This window comes from Pyxicephalus adspersus, chromosome 9, assembly GCF_032062135.1.
Source record: "Pyxicephalus adspersus chromosome 9, UCB_Pads_2.0, whole genome shotgun sequence".
NCBI lineage: Eukaryota > Metazoa > Chordata > Amphibia > Anura > Pyxicephalidae > Pyxicephalus > Pyxicephalus adspersus.
The window spans coordinates 23,705,933-23,725,438 of NC_092866.1; the positions used below are offsets into that span (position 1 = coordinate 23,705,933).

The 19,506-nt window shown below is 37.4% G+C and overlaps 1 protein-coding gene across 2 annotated transcripts in view; it reads left to right on the plus strand.

The window, feature by feature from the left end:
- ZNF423 (zinc finger protein 423) overlaps positions 1 to 19,506 on the plus strand; it is a 170,592-nt gene that overhangs the window by 15,486 nt on the left and 135,600 nt on the right. For both annotated transcript variants that reach the window (XM_072422942.1, XM_072422943.1), the window contains exon 2: positions 9,256 to 9,309. In XM_072422942.1, the coding sequence (XP_072279043.1) occupies positions 9,256 to 9,309 (54 nt within the window). The remainder of the gene's footprint in view (positions 1 to 9,255; positions 9,310 to 19,506) is intronic.

The following is a 19,506-nucleotide window of genomic DNA, read 5'->3' on the forward strand; positions in this document are numbered from 1 at the left end:
CCATTGCCTTCAGTGCAGTAATTTAGCATGCTGGTTCAAGTTACATGACTAAGAGCCAGTATACCATGGGACCTGATAGTTTCTTCCAAGATATTTGATATCAGTATTGCCCCTGTTTTCCTTCTTTAGCCTTGATAATCCTTTAAAGCAGACCAAATTTGTAGGTTAGGCCCTCTTTGCAACTCAAAAATAAAAAAGGAAAATATGATTGGCTGTTATGGGTAAACCAGGTCTTCTAGAAGATTTGGGTGCTGAGGCCCTTTGATTTTATAGTGTGGATCTAGACAGTAATTCCATAAATATAGTTTATTTCAGTTTACTGTAGATCACAAGCTGTGTAAATATTCCTCCCCATGTACATGTGTGGAAGTCTTTGATTTAGTCTGGGCTCCAGATTATGTATATTTCTTTGTAGGACATACATACCTAGTTTGTATTGTCTTCTTTAAAATGAGTTGTGACTTTTTTTTATAAATTAGATGTGGCCACAAAGTGTGTGAATATTTTAAGGAAACCTATGTTAGGAAAATGAATGCTGCCAGTTTTGATCACATCTTCTGTTTTTCTGGCTCTAATGCTGTCCTAGTGATTTCACTAATTCTAAGGCTTTGTACACGTGCAGGATCCTGAGCATATGTTGAATGTCATGTAAGTTGAATGTTTTTGTATGGGATCATGCAGAGACCTGTGAGACATCTACTTGTACTGCCAATCGAACAAAAACTGATTTCATTGGTGTCCCTACATTAAATGGTACTGACCTCTGATGATTGTCTGCCTTCCTTCTTGGCACAAACAAAAATACTCTGTTCACCGGAGTTGCTGAGGTTGCCTTTTCTTATGGCTATAGTTTCTATTGTGTCACATTTTAGCTAAAACAAAATGTACAAATTTGATTGGTACGGTGGCTTAAGTGGCTAGTAGTTCGTTTTGAAAGAGTGAGAAAACTATGTGCATGGAGTTTGCGTGTTCTCCCGATCTTCATGTGGGTTTCCTCCCACACTTCCAAAAACATGCAGTTAGGTCAGTTGGCTTCCAAAGAAATCATCCTTGGTATGTGTGGAAAAAAAAGCAGCAAAGAGCACAGTGCGGGCTTCCAAGCTGCTGGCGGTGATATCAATGCTATCAATAAAAAAGTAAAAGTTTACTGAACAAAGCTTAGTAAAGCTACTATTTCTGCATCCTTCTAGACTTATCCAGGTATAGTTCATGGTGCAGTGATGTACAATTAACCGTACTAATATTTTGGATATAAGCATTGATGATTTTTGCCAGCAAAGACTATTCATTTTGGTATTATATATGTTACTGCATACTTCATGTTTGCTCTTTGCTATTCGAATAAAACAACCTATTCTGGAAAACAGTACTACTCTACTAAACCATACATTCACAATTTAACGAACCCAAAGACAATAGGATTTCCATGCAAAATAGAGATGGGAACATGATGGCTTTGTGCAGAATCACTTGGGGTGTATTTCTAAACAATTTGAATAGAAATTTATTTCATTTATTAGTCAAATTCATCTAAGCCACTTGGCTTTTAAAGAGCTGGTTAACCTTTGCAGTCAATGGGTCTAATTTCTTAAAGCTCTCGAAGGCTGGAGAGGATACACTTTCATCAGTGAAGCTGGGTGATCCAGAAAACCTGGAATGGATTTCTTTAATGTAATTTTCTATTTGCTAGCAAATGCTGTTGGATCATCCAGCTTCACTGGTGAAAGTGTATTCTCTCCAGCCTTGTTGAGCTTTAATAAATCAGGGCCACTGTATTTTTCTTTGCACAGGTTTGTACTAAACACTGCAAATCTGATGTGGACACATTTTCTAATAATGCTCTGAGGTATGCTGTCCCTTTGGTAACAGCTTCAAGCAAAATTGATCTTTCTTGCAGTTATATTACTGAGCTCTTCATTTAAGTCTGATCGATCTCTTTTAATACATGCTGTAAATATTTAGGCAGTGTAAATATTTCATGATATTGTTTTTCCAACTCTTATAATGAAGCTAAAGGAAGGGAAATTGTTGAAGTAATGTTATATTTAGCAACTGAACAAATGCTTTTGCTTATACCTCTTCCTTAATTGTTATTTTTAAAGAGAGTTAGATATTTGTGAATGCAAATCCTTTCTGAATAAATTTCTTTGTTTTTCATGTGTTATGAAGAATCAAGTAGAAAGTTTCTTACAATGAAATCACTGATCTATTGTGTATGGTGTATTATTTTCCTTAGGGGAAATTGCATATGAAACCTAATTGGATGCTATGATAAATGCATCTGCTTCTTTTTTCCTTTATTGATAAATTAGATGTCTTCATTTGTGGAGCTAAGACATAACATTTTTATGACTTCCATGTGCAAGCCATTGTAAAAGCTAAGAGCTAAGTTGTCTGAACTAACCTTAGCTGTTTTCTACTAATAACTTTATTGTATCCAAAATCCTACTAGCTTCAAGATGGGTGTATGTGTAAATGTTAGAAAAAAGTGTAAGGATCCAAGCAACTTGTGCATGGAGTGACAATGGCCGGAATATCACAGATGAATAAGTCAGAAGAATTTCCAAAATGGTATACTGTGATTAGTACCTACCAAAGTTGTCCAAGGAAGGACAACTGGTGATAGGGTCATGGGTGTGTAAAGAGGTCATTATTGCATGTGGAGGAGGGGAGTTATGGATCAGATCACTTGTGCAATCCAATCTCACAAAAGTGGTACTGTATCCCATATTGCTCGAGAAAAGTTTTGGGCTGTAGGACTGCAGAGCCACAGGTTAGTCAAAAGCCCATGCTGCCTTATTTCCACTGACAGAAGCCACTATTTTGGAGAGCATTAAAAGTGAACCATGAAGTTAGGAAAGAATGCAGCCTGGCCTTATGAGCCTGTTTTCTTTTAGATCATGTAAGTGGCTGGGTATGTATGCAACATTTACTAAAATAACAAAATGCAGGATGAAGGCAAGTTGACCAAGGCAGTGTGGCTGCTAACATCTTGAGGGCAAATAGCACAGGTCACCTTTATAGGTTTTGTCCATACCTTAATGCATTGGAGCTGTTTTGGTGGCACAAAGGATACTTTTATCAATATTGGGCAGGTGGTGTTCAATGTATGTGTGAACAATTGTCCTTGCCACAGGATTTGTATTTCTGAACAACCACTTTTGTTGTCCAGATAGCATTACCATGTCCCAAACTTCTATTGCAGCAGTGCAGGTTGGTATTTACCATACCCAGTCTAATGTAATTATTTTTATTATAAAATATACATTCTGATTTTAGGAAAACCTGCACTATATGTCTGCTTTGAGTTCCATAATGTAAAGTTCAATCGCCTATCCATTAGAACAAGTTTGAAACAAATACAGGAGAACAAATACAGGAGTAATGACAACCCTGTTAGTCAACCTTGGCAGCAATAAATTCTCTTACATGTTTCACACTATTCTTAGCACGTCATCAATCAGTACACTTTAAAAGAAGGAGATACAAATAGCCTGGAACACCTTTGAGCATGTATTTTTTTTATTTACTTGTTGTCGTAAGAAGAAAGCTTTTAGGACTTGTGCTAAGGGCATTTTTTCCCCTACACCCTCTGTTAGATATATTGATGAATCCTGACACCCTCCTGACCTTAGGGAAGCAGACCTTGAAGTAGAACCAGATAAATGGGGCATGGTTTGAGCGATAGTTATACAACAATTTTCCAACCAACTTCCATTTGGCTTCCTGTTTAGTGGAGACATCCTCATTCCTGTTTTTTGGTTTTTTTCCAGCACATCATCTGGTTTCTTTGCTTCATGGATACGAATGTATTAATAACTTAATCCATGTTTTTACAAGTTGCTATAGAATCTGTTGTCTGCCATATTTGTCTTTATTCTGATTCATAGAGTCTGATTTGTTGTTTCTCTTATTAATATGACTGTCTCTAAAGACTGTCATCCCCTGATATTTTGGTACTACGCAGGTAGCTTGTCACCAGGGACCTTCTTGGCTTTAAACCCTTTTTTCCTTGGTTACAAGTCTTGAGAAGTCATGTCTGCATGAAATAACTCTCTTAGGGATCTCTTTTCCTATCACTTGTATTGCCATATGAATGTTTGCTTCGTCAAGCCATTGCCGATGGTAGAAAATACATTGCATACACCGTGGTGTGGTGGCTACAGAATAAGTGGGAGATATTGTCTTTGGGTAGGAGACTTCAGATACGGCAGTGACAGATCTGCTTAAATGTAAGTTGCATTGGAGAATTGTGTTTTTTGAGAATTATTATTTTGTACTTTTATATAGAATATTTCGTATACAAGGTTTGAAAGTAGTGGATGGTTTTTCTGTAGTTTTTGGTTGCAAACAAAATGAGAGGTATCCACTGAAATTGTGTCCATACCATCATTATTTGTGTGAATTTGCAGCCCTGGTTGAACAATGATCTTCTATCCTATATATCTCTTAAATTGAAGGCTTTTCTTGTTCCAGATGCTGTAAGTTTGCCACAAGCTTACAAATGTTACTTGGCCCTATCACCCATGTTTGTATTGTGACTCTTTTAATACTTTTGCCGAAATAGGAGAGCCATTCACACAATTCCCCAATATATATATGTAACAGTTTTTGGCGTTTATTGGAGCTGAATACATTCAAGATAAAGTTGTGAGCCCGAGGGCAGATTTTCCTGCATGCAGCCAACTTCCTCTATGCTGTGACAGTGAAGGACACTGTAGATTGCCTTTAGCGTAAAATAACTGATGTTAAGCTGCATTATTATGAACATAGCAAATGTAAATACATTGTGAGATGTGTCATTTTGAATAGGTATATGTTCTATTACATAAATATTTGGAAAGATTAGTAGCTTTAGCATTACATAATGAAATCAGCCATATAATTTTTTTCTTGATAAGTGAAGAAGCTGAAATGTTATTACTTTTGTTTCGTGCTGGCACTGTCACTCACACTACCTAATTATATAATTAGCCCCCAGCATATATGTGTACAGAGCTCTTGGACTGAAGTACAAGGTTGGCTTATTGCACGGAGGAGCTGTAGGGTTATTCATACATTAGGCTGCTTGAAATTTATTCCATCCATTTTGTACAAATATTGTCAGTCGTCACCCGACATGTAAAGTACTGTGAGCTCGGCTTGTGAAGGCAGCTGCTATTTTCTGACACCCAGGTCACTTGCTAGTTCAGAAGCTGTAAATACAATGAACGCTGCATCAACACCTCATAGCTAGTGTGCAGCTTAGGTGGTAAAAAATGGCAAAGCTTCGCATTTAAGTATTTTGAACAGATTTTTTTTGTGACTAAAACTCCTCAGTGTATGACATTTTTTTTCATTTTCAAACTGAGTCATGTTTTTCGTCACATGCTCAGACACAGTCGTATTTTATTATTGCCCACTTGTTTGTATAGGATTTATGCATGCACAGGCAGTGGGTGTTATTCATTTTATGGACTAATTTCCATTTTGTAGAACTGTTAAGCTGGCCTTACACGCAATTTTCAAGCAATTTCATCCACTTTCTCAAGAATTGAAAACAGATCAAAGTCAACAGTTTTGGTCTTTTAAAGTTTCAGTAAAATCTTGTAAGTTGCTTTAATCATTTTAGTTAAACTGTGTGAAAGTGGTTGAAGTAGTTTGAAAATTGTTGTGTGGCCATTATTGATGCTTAGAAAAATGTCTGTTGTGTATGCTTTTTGTAGCAAACATTGGTATTGGTTCATGCTGCATATAGTGGGGCTACACACACAATCCTATGCTTGCGAAAATCATTGCTTTTATTGTTTCATTGTGTATTTGCACTGATTGCTCTTGGACCATAGATTTGATAGTTTGCAGCAAACTATTTGTCAGCATTTAACACTTGGAAATCATACACTAAAGGTCTTGTTCATATAGACATTTTTTCATTTTACAATTTATTTGAGAAAGCGGTTTTCTTGCAGTTTATGGCTCAAAAATGATCAATAACCGTAAAACTCTCTCATTACAAATGAAATGATTGAAACGTTCAAAAGGCTTTTTGTTGCAGATGTTGTATTGCGGTCTTGTCTAGCTCTTTTTGTTCATCAAAGTTTTGTTTTTGGAAATATAGTGTTACATTGGAGTGTCAAAGAGGGAAATGCATGAAACAAAGTTGTAAACCTGGCTCTTGTCCTGCATTACCATGCCGTGTGGCAAAGTTGATGAATCTCAGTGTCCTTTATTTTTCAGCTTCAAAACTCTGTGTATCTCTGCGAAATGAGAAAAAAAAATATTAGATAAATATTGAAGTTTTTTACATACATTTTACTAGTTCAGTGCTGTGTTTAGGTTGTCGTGGAAGAAGCCAATAGAAACAGTGTTAATCTTAAAGTTGGCTGTGTGTCATTTGCTTCCAGAGATTTTGCCTTCTCGTTAAGGACGCATTTCCTCTCAGGACAGGATCTGCTAAATACATTTCCGCCATGTGCATCCTGTAGCTTTTCATCTGCTTCTGCTCATTTTCTTAGCAAAGTCAGTGACGGGAACTGTTTTTATAATTGTTCTACAGCAAGAACAGATTTGAGAAGTTATATTGAGGCTGATATTATATTGCTACCTAACAACTGTCTTCACTTGTCTGTTTGGAGCTGGGTGCTAAGTGAATATAATTTAAATTTAGACAATGGTAGTAGGGACATTAGTGATTTTGCTGAAAAATCTTGTGTTCATATGAAGTATGTGATATGGCAGATTCTTATATTCGTACAGGTTTTCGCCATATCATATATGTATTGGTGTGCTCAGGATTTTCAAGGGGTGCAAATAGATTATCACAGGTCAAGTGCTGTATGCCAATGTTAATTCATTTGTAGGTTAAATCAGTGGTCCCCAACCAACCGGACTGCACATAATTCAGTGGTCCCCAACCAACCGGACTGCGCATGCGCAGGAAGTCGCGTGTCACTCAAAGGGGAAGAAACTTCCCCCCAGAGTGACATCATGATATCAGAACCGCCCACTCTCCCATCGCAGGTCCGGGCCTCCAGAGACACAACCCGCCCACCGCTTTTAGCCTGCGATGTCTCCAGGAGACGTGGTCCGCGGCTCTGGCCGGTGTGGCCCCCCAGGTGGAGTCCTTCTCCTGAATTCGCTGGTGGGAGGGTGCACCAGGCAGAGCCGCGGCCACCTGTCAGATGGTTGCGGCCCACTAGTGTTGGGTTAGGGACCTGCGGGTTATATGATTACTTGCCTTTTAAGCTGTTTGGATGGTAAACTAAGCAGCTCTGCTAAAATTCATTACATTCCAACCCTGCTGCACTGATAACACAAGGCTAGGCAGGGGCCTGTATGATAACTATTTGGTCATCTCATTCTAGCCTCTTCTTATATTTGCTGAGCAACTGGGTAGGACCAATAATAAGGCCATCTGATTGACCTAGGACTTCAGGAGGCCAATAGGTTTTCTCCACCAGTTGGATTAGACTGTTGGATTTCATAGTAAACCAAAAATTGTGTAGGCAGCACACCACAACACACATCACTAACACTCAGGACTTAAAGGATGGATCTTCTGCATTTATAGTTGTATTGGGGTTCACAACATGTCTGGGAACCAGTGCTGTATGGTTACTTGGTTATACCATGCATGCACCATACCATGTTTTCTCCTATTAGTAATGTGCTAAAAATGCATAGATATTGAAAGACTTTCATCCCAAGAGTTGAGAATTCTTGGTGTGTTTTTAGAAGTCATAGATTAGTAGATGTGTTCCCCTATTGCCACAGCTATTAGGTTCCAGTTTTACCATTCTAGAACTGGTTGTAAGAGGAAGGACAAAATATAGATAACACAAATATGTCCTCTACCTTGATCTTAAAGCATATGGGCTTGTGTGTAGATGTTACTAATATTCATCAGTCAATACAAATCCTGTCTGTGTAGGGCTGCATTTAGCAAAGTGTATATATAATGGGTGTAATACTAAGCTTTACTAAGCAACTCTTTCTTTCAGAGTCAAACTGAGCTGCCGGCATTGTGCACTAACATTTTGAATATGTGCATTCTTTTGAAGAGGTTAATTTACGTTTTCTTTTTTTATGTTGATGATTAGCCCATGTATAGGGAGCAAATGACCACTCCATCTGCTCAACCTAATCTTTTATTTTGAATGGGGCGAACAAAAAGTTCATTGCAGCATGTGCAGAATGTGTGTATATATATATTTATAGGATTTTTTAAACTTAACAAAGCTTTGGAGAAAAAAAGAATTCTTTTAAGTCTCCAAACTTCTTCCCTCTGCCCTTTAATTTTCTAGACGAGGTCCAGCTGGTCCTATGCTCTCTATGACATCGTTTGTCCGATATCTTAGGTTGATTACACTCTGCTCCCTGCTGCTCTCCAACAGCAATAGCCTTGATTTCTGCACTTGTATTATTACAGCAATTAGTCCCTGTGCATGGAAGAGTCCGCTTCTTCACTCTAGCCAATTAGAGGTGCCGACCATTGTATTTTTTTCCTTTTTAATGTGTATATTTGCACCCATTGGAGCACATCAACACATGTTTTAACCATTTCTAGTTTAAGGGCTCTAGACAAATCATACCACTACATACAAATAGTCAAAAGTCATGTATTGGTTAAATATATATATATATATATATATATATATATTTAAATACACACACACACACACACACACATATATATGTTTTTTCTTGTTGTTTTCCAGGCTGTATGTGACTATCTGCAACTTTGTTGTATTAAGCCACCTTACATTTGTAAGCTGAAGGAATGCAATGCCTGCCATGTAACCTAATGGTAAAAAGAGAATGCTTTCCAGACATACACTATTAAGAAAACTGGCTACATGTAAATAAAAAATATACTTAATCTGAAGCTACATTAATTGAAAAACGTGTATTAGAATAGAATGATCAGTAGTTTCAAAAATATCCTCTTCACTGTGCCAACCAATTGCTTGGTAAGGTCACACTCTATTTGGTTGGTGAGTCCATCAACCAAAAACTTCCATGATGAATTATAACTGCCTTTATCTACCCTAATCATCATTAGTTAAAACTTCCCTAAGTTTAGCACAGTATTAAATAAATCGGACCATGTTCATTTTATATTGCCTTATATATAGAGACAATGATTGGCTTGAAAATATACGTATGAATATGTGAGCATAGTAGAGGTGGCACTATATATGTATCTGAATGTGTTTTATATAATAATGCTATAAATCATGTTTTATTTTATTTATGTTTTCATTCTTTTTTTTTCAGTGGAGGATTCCGATGACTTCAGTTTGAACTGGGATACCTCACTAAACCAAACAGGTACTGCCGTTCACTGTTTTCTATGGTGTTTAAATTTATGTCTTACATTTTAACTCTTATATCTGGTGTATTTTGTAAAATTTAGAACAATAAATAAAATTGTTAATCAGTAAAGCATTCAGCCTATCCAGGAATGGTTTACAACAGTACTTACAATTCCATTTTTGGAACTATTTCCCCATAATACAGAGAGTTAAGCTGCGTACACACCTGCAATTTTTCTCGTTGGAAAGGATCTTTCACGATCCTTTCCAACGAGAAAAGACTGCACGATGCATGAACGATGCTGTACATACAGCACCGTTCATGCTCTATGGAGAGGGGAGGGGGAGAGCGACGGAGCGGCACCCTGCTGCGCGCTCTCCCCTTCCCTTTCATTAGGATCGGTCGTCGTCCATCGTCCATGGATCCGCCAGGACGGTCGTCAGACGATGGACGACGACCGACTGTACACACGGCAGATTTTCGCCCGATAATTGGCCGATACCGATTATCGGGCGAGAAAAATTTGCCGTGTGTACGCAGCTTTAGGTATAGAATGATAGGATTATCAGTAATGGCTGCAATATAGGGAGATAATACAAATTATTAGGAGAGCAGTAGAGCCAGAGAGCACTGCCTCAGGTAAAGCACATATGTGATCTTGAGCCTCCATCATGAAAGAATTGAAATCTAATAAATATAATGATGGACTGGGTAGAAAAGGGACATAATATTCTTCATTCGGGAAATATGATGGGTTTTTCTGCTTTAGCTTGTAATGCATATTGTGAGAAGCTCATTCAGTTTGATTTACTAAAGCTCTCCAAGACTGGAAAAGATACACTTTCATCAGTGAACCTGGGTGATCCAGCAAATCTGGAATGGATTTACCTGGTAAAACCGTATCTTCTTCAGTCTTGGGGAGCTTTAATAAATCAGCCTTATTGAGTGCAGTGAAATGAGCGTTATTCCAGTACATGGGAGAAGAAGCTTGTACAATTGTGCAAGACTTATGGTAACTCTGGAGATCAGTTACTGCTGAACATGTTTTTGACTGTTTAGATAGCAGAGACAAAATAAAAATGTCATAATTTTTGATTTGTCATATTTGGCCAAGAAATTGTTTTGCAGGTAATAGCAGCTGACTGGAGAAGCTTTATTGGTTTATTGCTTAATGTTCAGTTATTTCTTTTTGTTATTCTATTTTTCTACCCATGAAGAATATGTGCTTTTTTGCTGTCTGTTGTGCAGTCCCTCTGTGCAGGAGCTAACTGAGCATGTAAACGGTGCACTTACTCTCTCTTGCGTGACACCCTCCCCCTATTTTTTTTATTTTTTATTCAAAGGACTGGAATGAAAACATTTCCTTTATGTAGCTTCAACACTGCATTCTACTGAATGCATATGTACAGTATATGTTGTATAGAGCACTTATTTAAAACATAGGGAAGGCTCCTTGCAACCTGTCATTCAGTGATGTGATGCAAAAAATGTAGGAATGTAACTGCATTTGCCACTTTAAGCTACTTTTAAAAATGCTGCAAGGTTTTCTATCTGCTAGGACACTAACTGTATTCAAAATTTCCCAACACTTTGCAGCAAAGTCTAATCGCTGTTTCATTATTGCCATTATCTAATTAAAAAGGTTCCCCAAGCATAATTAGTTTCAAGGCAGGTAAGCTCGTTTTCTGGGAGAGAATGATCTGCCTCTACGAACATTATTTCTGTTGACTGCCGGAAATAAGAATTTCTCTGATGAAATGTAATTCTCCTTGGGACTGAAAGGGGCACAGCATGGGGGGGGGGGGGTGTAAAATATTTTATATCAGACTAAAGAGTAATGCGTACAACAATTTTATTACATGTTTATAAGTAGCAGATTTATAAATTTGTAACATTTGTCAATGTGAATTTGGACCAAAGATCTTACGTTGTGCTTTGTCCATGTCAAGCTGCACATGCCCTCCCCCCACTGGTTAGTGGGGAACAAAGGGGCACAAGCTCCGTAAGTTTCGAGTCAAGATGTGGGGCATGCAAAGGCTTTTGTAATTACTTAAGCAGAGATGTTACAGAATATTTACTTGGTTATTGGTTACCAATGTCCTACCATATATGTATGAATATGCAGCACATGAAAAAATCAGTAATGAGAACAATATTCCATCTGTGCAGTACTTTGTATTGTAGTTCCTAATATTGGTATAGCAAGTTGATTTAGTGTTCCCTTTACTTTGTTGAAAATTTCATGACCAATGCTGTTCACTATAACAGCATAAAGATCCAGGGCTAAAAAAGCTAGACGGCATATGTGAGGATATGAAGACATTCAAGAGACATTGTAAACAGGTTCAAGAATGTATCAATTATATAAAACAATTGATACAAAATGTACTATTGCAATATACATTGTATCATTGCCGTGATGGGGGGGGGGGGGGAGATATGGAGAAAGGGGTGTATAAGAGTTTTTTTTTAAACACATTTTTTTTTGAAAAACCCCACCAAATCTGAGTTTGCAATATTTCTCTTTAAGGGTAGTGTAACAGAAAACATCTTGAGGGGGAGATTTTAGGTTTCAAAAATTTTTTTTTTTTTTTAATAAAAAAAAAACCCTTAGGAGTTCATAACATAAACTTTTCCTGCCCAGAGGTCATTAAAGCTTAGATCCCACATGTACCTGCTTCTGTTGTTGTTTTTTTTTAAAGTAATGAATGTGGCATACACCAGTCATATACTGCGCCGCCACTGTGCCAATGAGATTCCCATTTTTTTGGCAATAGAAGAAGGAGCAGCCTGCAGCCTCATGGGATACTAACATCCCAGAAGGCTGAGGGCTTCCTATTCAGCTGTGCCGTAACAACAAAATGGGAGGGTCTTCCCCTTAAAATGTTAAAAAATTAATTAAAAAAAAAACAAAAATTTTTTTTACTTTATTTGTAAAGGTTATCTACACTTTTATAAGAAGTAAAATAATGTGATGATAGGTCCGATTTAATGGATTATAACTTCCTATTTCAGGTCTTGAGAACTAGAAAAGCGCATAAATAAGCATTCTTAGTTTTACCAATGCGTACATGGCACAGGGCATTTGCATGAGGACTGATTGTGCACTGTAGTCACAAAATGAATATCCTAGTCAAAGAGTTCAATAGATTTTGCAAAACGTTCATAGATTGTGATGTTGGCTTTACAGAAAACTTCACAAATCCTTTGCTTGTGGGTCTGCCCCCCACCACCTGTGCAAGAAACAGTAAATATGGATAAAGGATGGGAACATTTTTAAAATATCTTACTTTACCCCGGCTTGTGGAGGGTAGGCCTAGGCAAGGACAATGTCAGTCTTTTTGCAGTATCTTGGAAAAATTAGGAATCCTAAATCCTATGAAAACACATCAATGTACAGTGCTGTAGTGTCCTATTGCAAGAAGTGGGTTTCTAAACCTAATCAAAATCCCTCTGTGGGGTCCATTTACGTCAGTGTCAGAGGCCTGCCATAACTTGGAAGTAAGATGAGTTTTATTTAAATGATTTCCTTCTAGGGTGTTTGTCTTTCTTTTATGGAGTGTGCTGTGTACAGTGTGGCTCAGCCACATAAGGGGACCTTTCCATTTAGTGGAAAGTCTAGATTAATGTAAATATGGCCTGCACACACTTCTGCAAAGTATTCATACGGGTTCAAAGATGTTGGGTGTTGTGTTTGAGAGAAGGCTGAATGTGTTCTGAATATTAATGTATATACCTGGCAAAGGAGATGATCTCAGACCGCCAAGGCAGACACAGTCATTTATCAGTATGCAGTCGCTGCGTAGTACGGCTATTCCATTTTTTGTAAACTCTCCTTAACTGACCGTTTTCTGATCACAACAAGTTGGTATGTAATTGCCAATATTCGGCTTTTGTGCAAGAGACATATCTAACTATGTAATGATTTTTTTTCTAGGGTTTGTTATCATAGGGCTAATGGGTGTTTCATATGGCCACATTTTATCATCGACTTACCCGATGATAAGTTAGTGATTCCAATATCATTTTGTGATTGGACAGTGATGCACATTATTATTATTATTAATAAACATGATTTATATAGTGCCAACATATTGTCCTGTACATTAAATAGGGATCAAATAGTAACAGTATACACTAAAAAAATAAAAAAGGTGGTTGAGTGGTGTTGAGTGTTAAAATTCCTTTTGTTTATATATTCTATAGATAAATGCGCTGGCCCAGTGTTGCCTAGTAATTCATCATGGGCTGTCACAGACCTTTGGCCTGATAGAAAGGAGCTGGGATTGACCAGTTATAGAACAAGAGCCACAGGAGTGTCCAGTAGGTGCTTGTGAAATGAGTAAGCCAAAAGAGGAGGGGTGCACTGGCTGCCTCCATGGAAACTGTACTGCCGGGAGCCAAAGGCAACTTAGAAAGACTGTGAGCGGGCTCCGCTGAGCAGACACATCCAGAGGCATTTTGGGCAGGGGGTAGAAATGCCATCCAGAATTACTTTTTGTTAAAATGACATTGCAAAGTTACATTCATTTTTGTAAAGGAATATAAAAAAAAATTGATCATCTAGTTTTATAATACAGGGCCTGTAATCATTTTAACCAATGACTGCCTCAATTTCTTTCTTGCCTTAAAATATGCATTGTTTTGAACACAAACTTAGAAGAAAGAAGAAATATACATGCAACGTGAATTTTGAATTTGGATGTCTAAAATTCAGTTGTTTTTAGTGTGTGAAAACCTTACAATTCTTTTTATGGCACCGGGGAAATTCCTTCGCTACAGGTGATCCTGGAACTTGTGTGAAGAATCATTACACTGCTGTCCTTGTGATTTTTTCCAGTGAATATTTCCAGTGTGTACAGTGCAGTCATCAAGTTACTGTTCTGCTACTCCATTCATATCATGCATATGTGGTAATAGTACAGCCAAAGTTTCTTTACGTGTATCTAAAGCAGATAGGGTTTAGAAGAGTTTAAACACTGTCCTTTTTATTTATTTATTTTTGTAACTGTTACCCATTAGTACTATAACCCAGCAGTAATACATAGTAAAAGTGCAGAAATGCAAGTTCTTAATGCCTTTTTGGTTTCACCTCAACAGAAATATTTTAAAAGAAATAAAAATAGTTAATCCACTATTTAGGATGTTACCCCAATAAAAACAAACTTCACCTTGTGATTGATGTCAATGGATTTATTTGGTTTTTCTTGGTCCAGTAAGAGCGACCATTGATGTACTTGCAGTACACAATTGTATAGCCCAAGTGACCTTGAGTTTGTCTGCTAATTTACAAAACAAAGTTTTGATGACATTGTGAGGTGAACAGCCTGTCCCCTGCCAGCAGTGTAGTACCCTTGCTGTGTGTTATTTTTGTGGGGGTCTGCTACACCCACTGCAGGGAACATGGGTTTGCAGTGCTATAATTCTGACTGAGATCACCGTTCCTTCACAAAAAGCAAATGTCTTCCTTCACAGCATATTGGCAGGTTAGGTTGGGCTTTACAGCAGTCACTGGATTCATATAGACACACAAAAACAAACATGATAGCATGCACATTGTAATATCTACTCTAAGTCAGGATTTCTACATTTGAAATGGCTGACAGGTTCACTTTAAACCACTCTTTAATGTTACCTGTAAAATGTACTTAGTTTGTAGCATTAGCGCATCCATTTTATTGCTAGTTTTTCATTATGTCGCCACAAGATTGCCCACTGCAATCATACAGAGCAGCCAGTCGTAAGGTAAATGGCCATTGGAATCTTAAGTGCTAATTATTGTGCCTCCTGAAATTATCCACTCTATTGTTACTCAATGCGTAGCTACCATTGGGCTCCATAAAATTAAAGCCTCGGTTTAATTGGGTGCATTGTGAAATTACTGTCAGCAAGTCTTTTTTTGAACTGGGTAATACTGTTTTGCCAGTTGGAAACCTCGGCAGTCAGTATAATTTCAAATCGACAAAGGGCAGCACTAAGTCTTTTTTTTTTAATATAGAGTCAGCATAAATTATATTGTCTGTTGGTCATCCTCATTACATTTTTAGTGGTCACCTTTCATATACCTAGGCTTACAGCATGAACATGTATTAACCTTTATCCCCATTCCTTGAAATGACAATATATTACATTTTCAGAGAATATACTTCGCATTTAAGTAAATTGTAAAAAAAATGATCAATGCATACTTTTCAGGAGTTGGTAGACTGAAGCGTGCACTGTGAAAAGGACTTGTACAGCACAACAACTGTTAAACTTTTTAATACAGGTAGTAAAGTCTGTGTATGTAAGGAGCAAATTGGACTTCCCTCATATGTAATCTCTACTATATTAAATATAAGGTTTACCTATTTTCCTTTGATAGTTGCAGTAAACACGTAAAAGCTCTTTTTCATCTTTTGTTTCTCCTGATGGTACATTTCTGTATCCCTCAATGTATTCCAAAAATGGTAAGATTTTGAAAAGGCTGCCATTTTACCAGTTAAAGTAACCTAAAGTCAGAGGTCCACTAGTCCCCATGCTTCCTTTACTTAGTTTAAATTGAACAGTGCCCTAATACTCAAGACCAGAAGCTGTACCTAGGGCGCCCCATAAAACTTTACAAAAGCAGGAACATGGAACCCACCCATTTTATGAAGGACCAATAGGGAGCTAGGGGTTTAGTAATCCTTAACTTTCTCAGTACTTAAGTAGGGTTTTTGGGAAGTGGAAGACTCTATACATAGGAATGTGCAGACAGGAGTGGGTGTCTGCTACTTATCCACTGGGCCTGTGTAGCTGCTGTATCAAGATGGGCTCACTCAACATGGCTTTTTTTGGGGTTCATTCTTTCTAATTGGTAACAGATTTTTCTATACATGGCAAAGGAATCGGTCATCACCACCACATACATGGACTACAGATAGTCAAAAGTAGAATGAATGCTTGACGATATACAAACAAAATAGCAGATGATTTCATGAATGCAGTAACAATACGATTGTACGTAGACCCTGCCGCTCATCTGTACAGACAACAAATGTAAATGGTGAAAAACACTTTCTTTCCCCGCACAATGCTGGCCTTGTCCTATCCCATCTATCTTCTTGGCTATTTGATATTCAGAAGCAAATTTGATGGCCTATATGTCAGTTGATTATGATGGGAGAAAGTCTGAACTGGTCTTTTTCCAGTTAATCATCCAATGTAGATGAGCATCTTTGCGTCCATAGCAGCATGTTTCAATGAAAGTCAAATTGGTATCTTAATTTCTATGCTAAATATATTGTTAAAGACATGCTTGTATATAAATCAGATGGAAACCATTCTTTTAGCATTCCCTTTGGAACAGAAGCACTTTGGGTTTTGAGCGGTATAATGCAGCAATTAATCAAAATTTAGGGCTACTTGTTTCTAATGAAGAAAACATTGACCAAACTCGTTTTCTCTCTAGTTGTCAGCTCTTTGCGTACTTCTCTGTATTACCAGTTAATGCCTTTTTAATGTGTCTTTTATTACAATGTGTTTTATCTTAATTGTCTTCCCTGTAAAATGCTTCAGCACAAAAGAAAGGAGTTTTGGATAGAGCATAAAAGAAGAAAAAAATCTTTTAAAGTGCTAATTATTATATCATCTGTGTACCATTTACAAACAAGCCTACACAGGGAACTGCTTATCCAAAAGTGCACATCATCTAAATTAGGGTTAATTAGAGCCTCTCCCAAATAGCGGATGCTTCATCAGCAAGAGAATGGTGAGCAAATAAATCTAATTTCCCTTCTACGAAAATCTTTGCAAGCTTAATTACTATAACAACAACATTTCTTCTTTTCATTAGAGGGACAGGGTCATTATTAACACAGTGTACTATCTGCTATAGCGTGTAGCCTGCTTCCACCTTTTCCAGGTGCCCCCGGAGACAAAAAGAGGAGCGGGCAGCGTTCATCATATGCTGACGAGCCCAATTAAAACACTTTGATATTTTGTGTTTCGAAAGCTTCTCCCAATGTTTGCACAAAACTCTGGATCCTAATTAGATTAATTAAACTGGTATTATGTTAATGTGCAGCTCATTTTAACTATTTAATTTCCATAAGGCTTGTGTGATACCGAGCTGCCTTTAAGGAGATGATCTGTATGCCCAAGTAGTGCAACACCCCAAATAATGCTGATAATTATATGACCCATAGGGGAGTAAATTACCTAATGGCATACCATGTAACTTCTACCCCCCCCCCCTACAGCTGTCTGGCTTAAAAATGGTTCATGGTTCATGCAACTATGAAATTGAAAAGATACTTTTTAATATAATGAATAGATGTCAAATTTTGAAACCTTTTGGGGTTTTGTATATTGTATTGTTTTGTGTATGTGTATTGTATATAACCAGGGGACTTACGTTTTGAGCGGTAGAGTAAAAGTATGGGAACTTTTATTAGTTTTGGTTGAAGCCCCAATACATTTAGGTATAGCTTTGGTGACTAGGGATGAGTGAGAATGCCTCTGGCAATTCTCGTGAAAATTTCCTCGAACGTCCGATGGGACCACAAAATTTCGGCGAAACAATCAGAAGATCGGTTTTCGCAAAGCCATCGGAATATCGAAGAAATCGTTGCGATCCCCGGCACTAGAGGTTAACCAAAAATGCCCAAAGTAAGCAAAAATGCCTGAATTCGCCGCGAGATCGAGTTTTAAAAACTCGCTCGCTCAATGACTCATTTTTCTTATAATGATTTGGGATAGGGTTTTTGGATAGAAACTTTTCTTTTGTTTGCTTTTAGTTATTGTTGCCTTACTTTGGTGGGGGTGAGGAAGAATAAAATATCCATGAACCATACAAACTTTTTTAATAAAATCACTGTTGGCTTCATGTGCCGTACACCTTGTCACTTTGGGCAGTAGGCAGCCTTAGCAGTAATCTATAATTCAGACAGTAGCAGTCTCTGATGATGCTTCAGTTCTTTCTCATCATCAGGCAGTCAGCATTGTGATCAGGGGACTTTGAGAGGTCACAGCCAAGGTAATGAGTGTGACAGTCCACTTTTATGTTTCAAGGGTAGCTTTGTCCTACCGATCCTGCTGCTGTCCACTGCTATTGTAACCTATAAACTGAAAATACCATTAACCTTGTAGCTAAACAAATAATTATTATATTTGATGTTGAATAAGGAACCTATTTACAGACAGCTGATACTAAACAAGATATTCTAATCTACTCTTGCGTGCAAAGTATTTTGTGTTTGTATTTACATGTGGAACTTATAGTTGTTTCTAAAATGAACCCGTGGATAAGCTGTAGACATTGAAAAATTAAAAATTCTTAACCAGCAGTAAGTTATCATTGAAACACAACCTAAAAAGCCTCTGTAGCTGCTGACATTGTGAGTCAATTAATTCTCAATATCCAAAGCAGAGGCAAAAAAATCCTTCATACTATATCTCTTATCCGCTCACCTTTTGCTCCCAGCATGTCCTTTAGGTTTACATAGATATGTGAAGACAGCTTAACCAATATAGGTAGGGAGGAGCAAAGTGATCTAGGCTTGCTTAGACTATCACTGCCTCTGCTGTGAACTATTTTACAGTGTCTGTAACTAGAAAGGTCAGGGAGATACACTTTATTGTGACACTAGAACTTACTTTTTAGGTGGTGTTCCTCCATAATATATATATATTATGCTATCAATGTTTAATAGAGTTGCAGAAACAGTTTGTAGAGTGTTCTTTGGCTGCTGAGTAGGGATCCTTATCTGTTTAGCTAAAATATTAGATATCGGGGTAACAACTGAAGCCCTATCCTCTTTTTGTGATACAGCATACTGTGTATCCAGGGACTGGTGGAAGAACCTTGTTCCTATTGACAAAGGTTCATACAAATATCTCAGTTTGAAAGTTTGATCAGCATTAACAAGTATCTTTACATTGCTGCATTTTTACTGACCGCATGTATGTGTGTATGATACTCAGCTCACCTAATAAACTGAAAAACATTGGTGATTGGGTGAAGATAATAAAATAAACCTATTACATTTTAAAATGGATCATGAAATAATCATACAGTATATTTATAACTGCATTCTTCTTTTTTTCTATTTCTTAATTTATATCTTTATGGGTCAGTTTTTTATATTTCCCACTTCACTTGCTTTTACTATGATGTAGTTGTAAAATTTAACGGAAGTACCAGTAAGTTACTGAAATAAAAATGGTTAATGATATCCAGCTTAATATTAG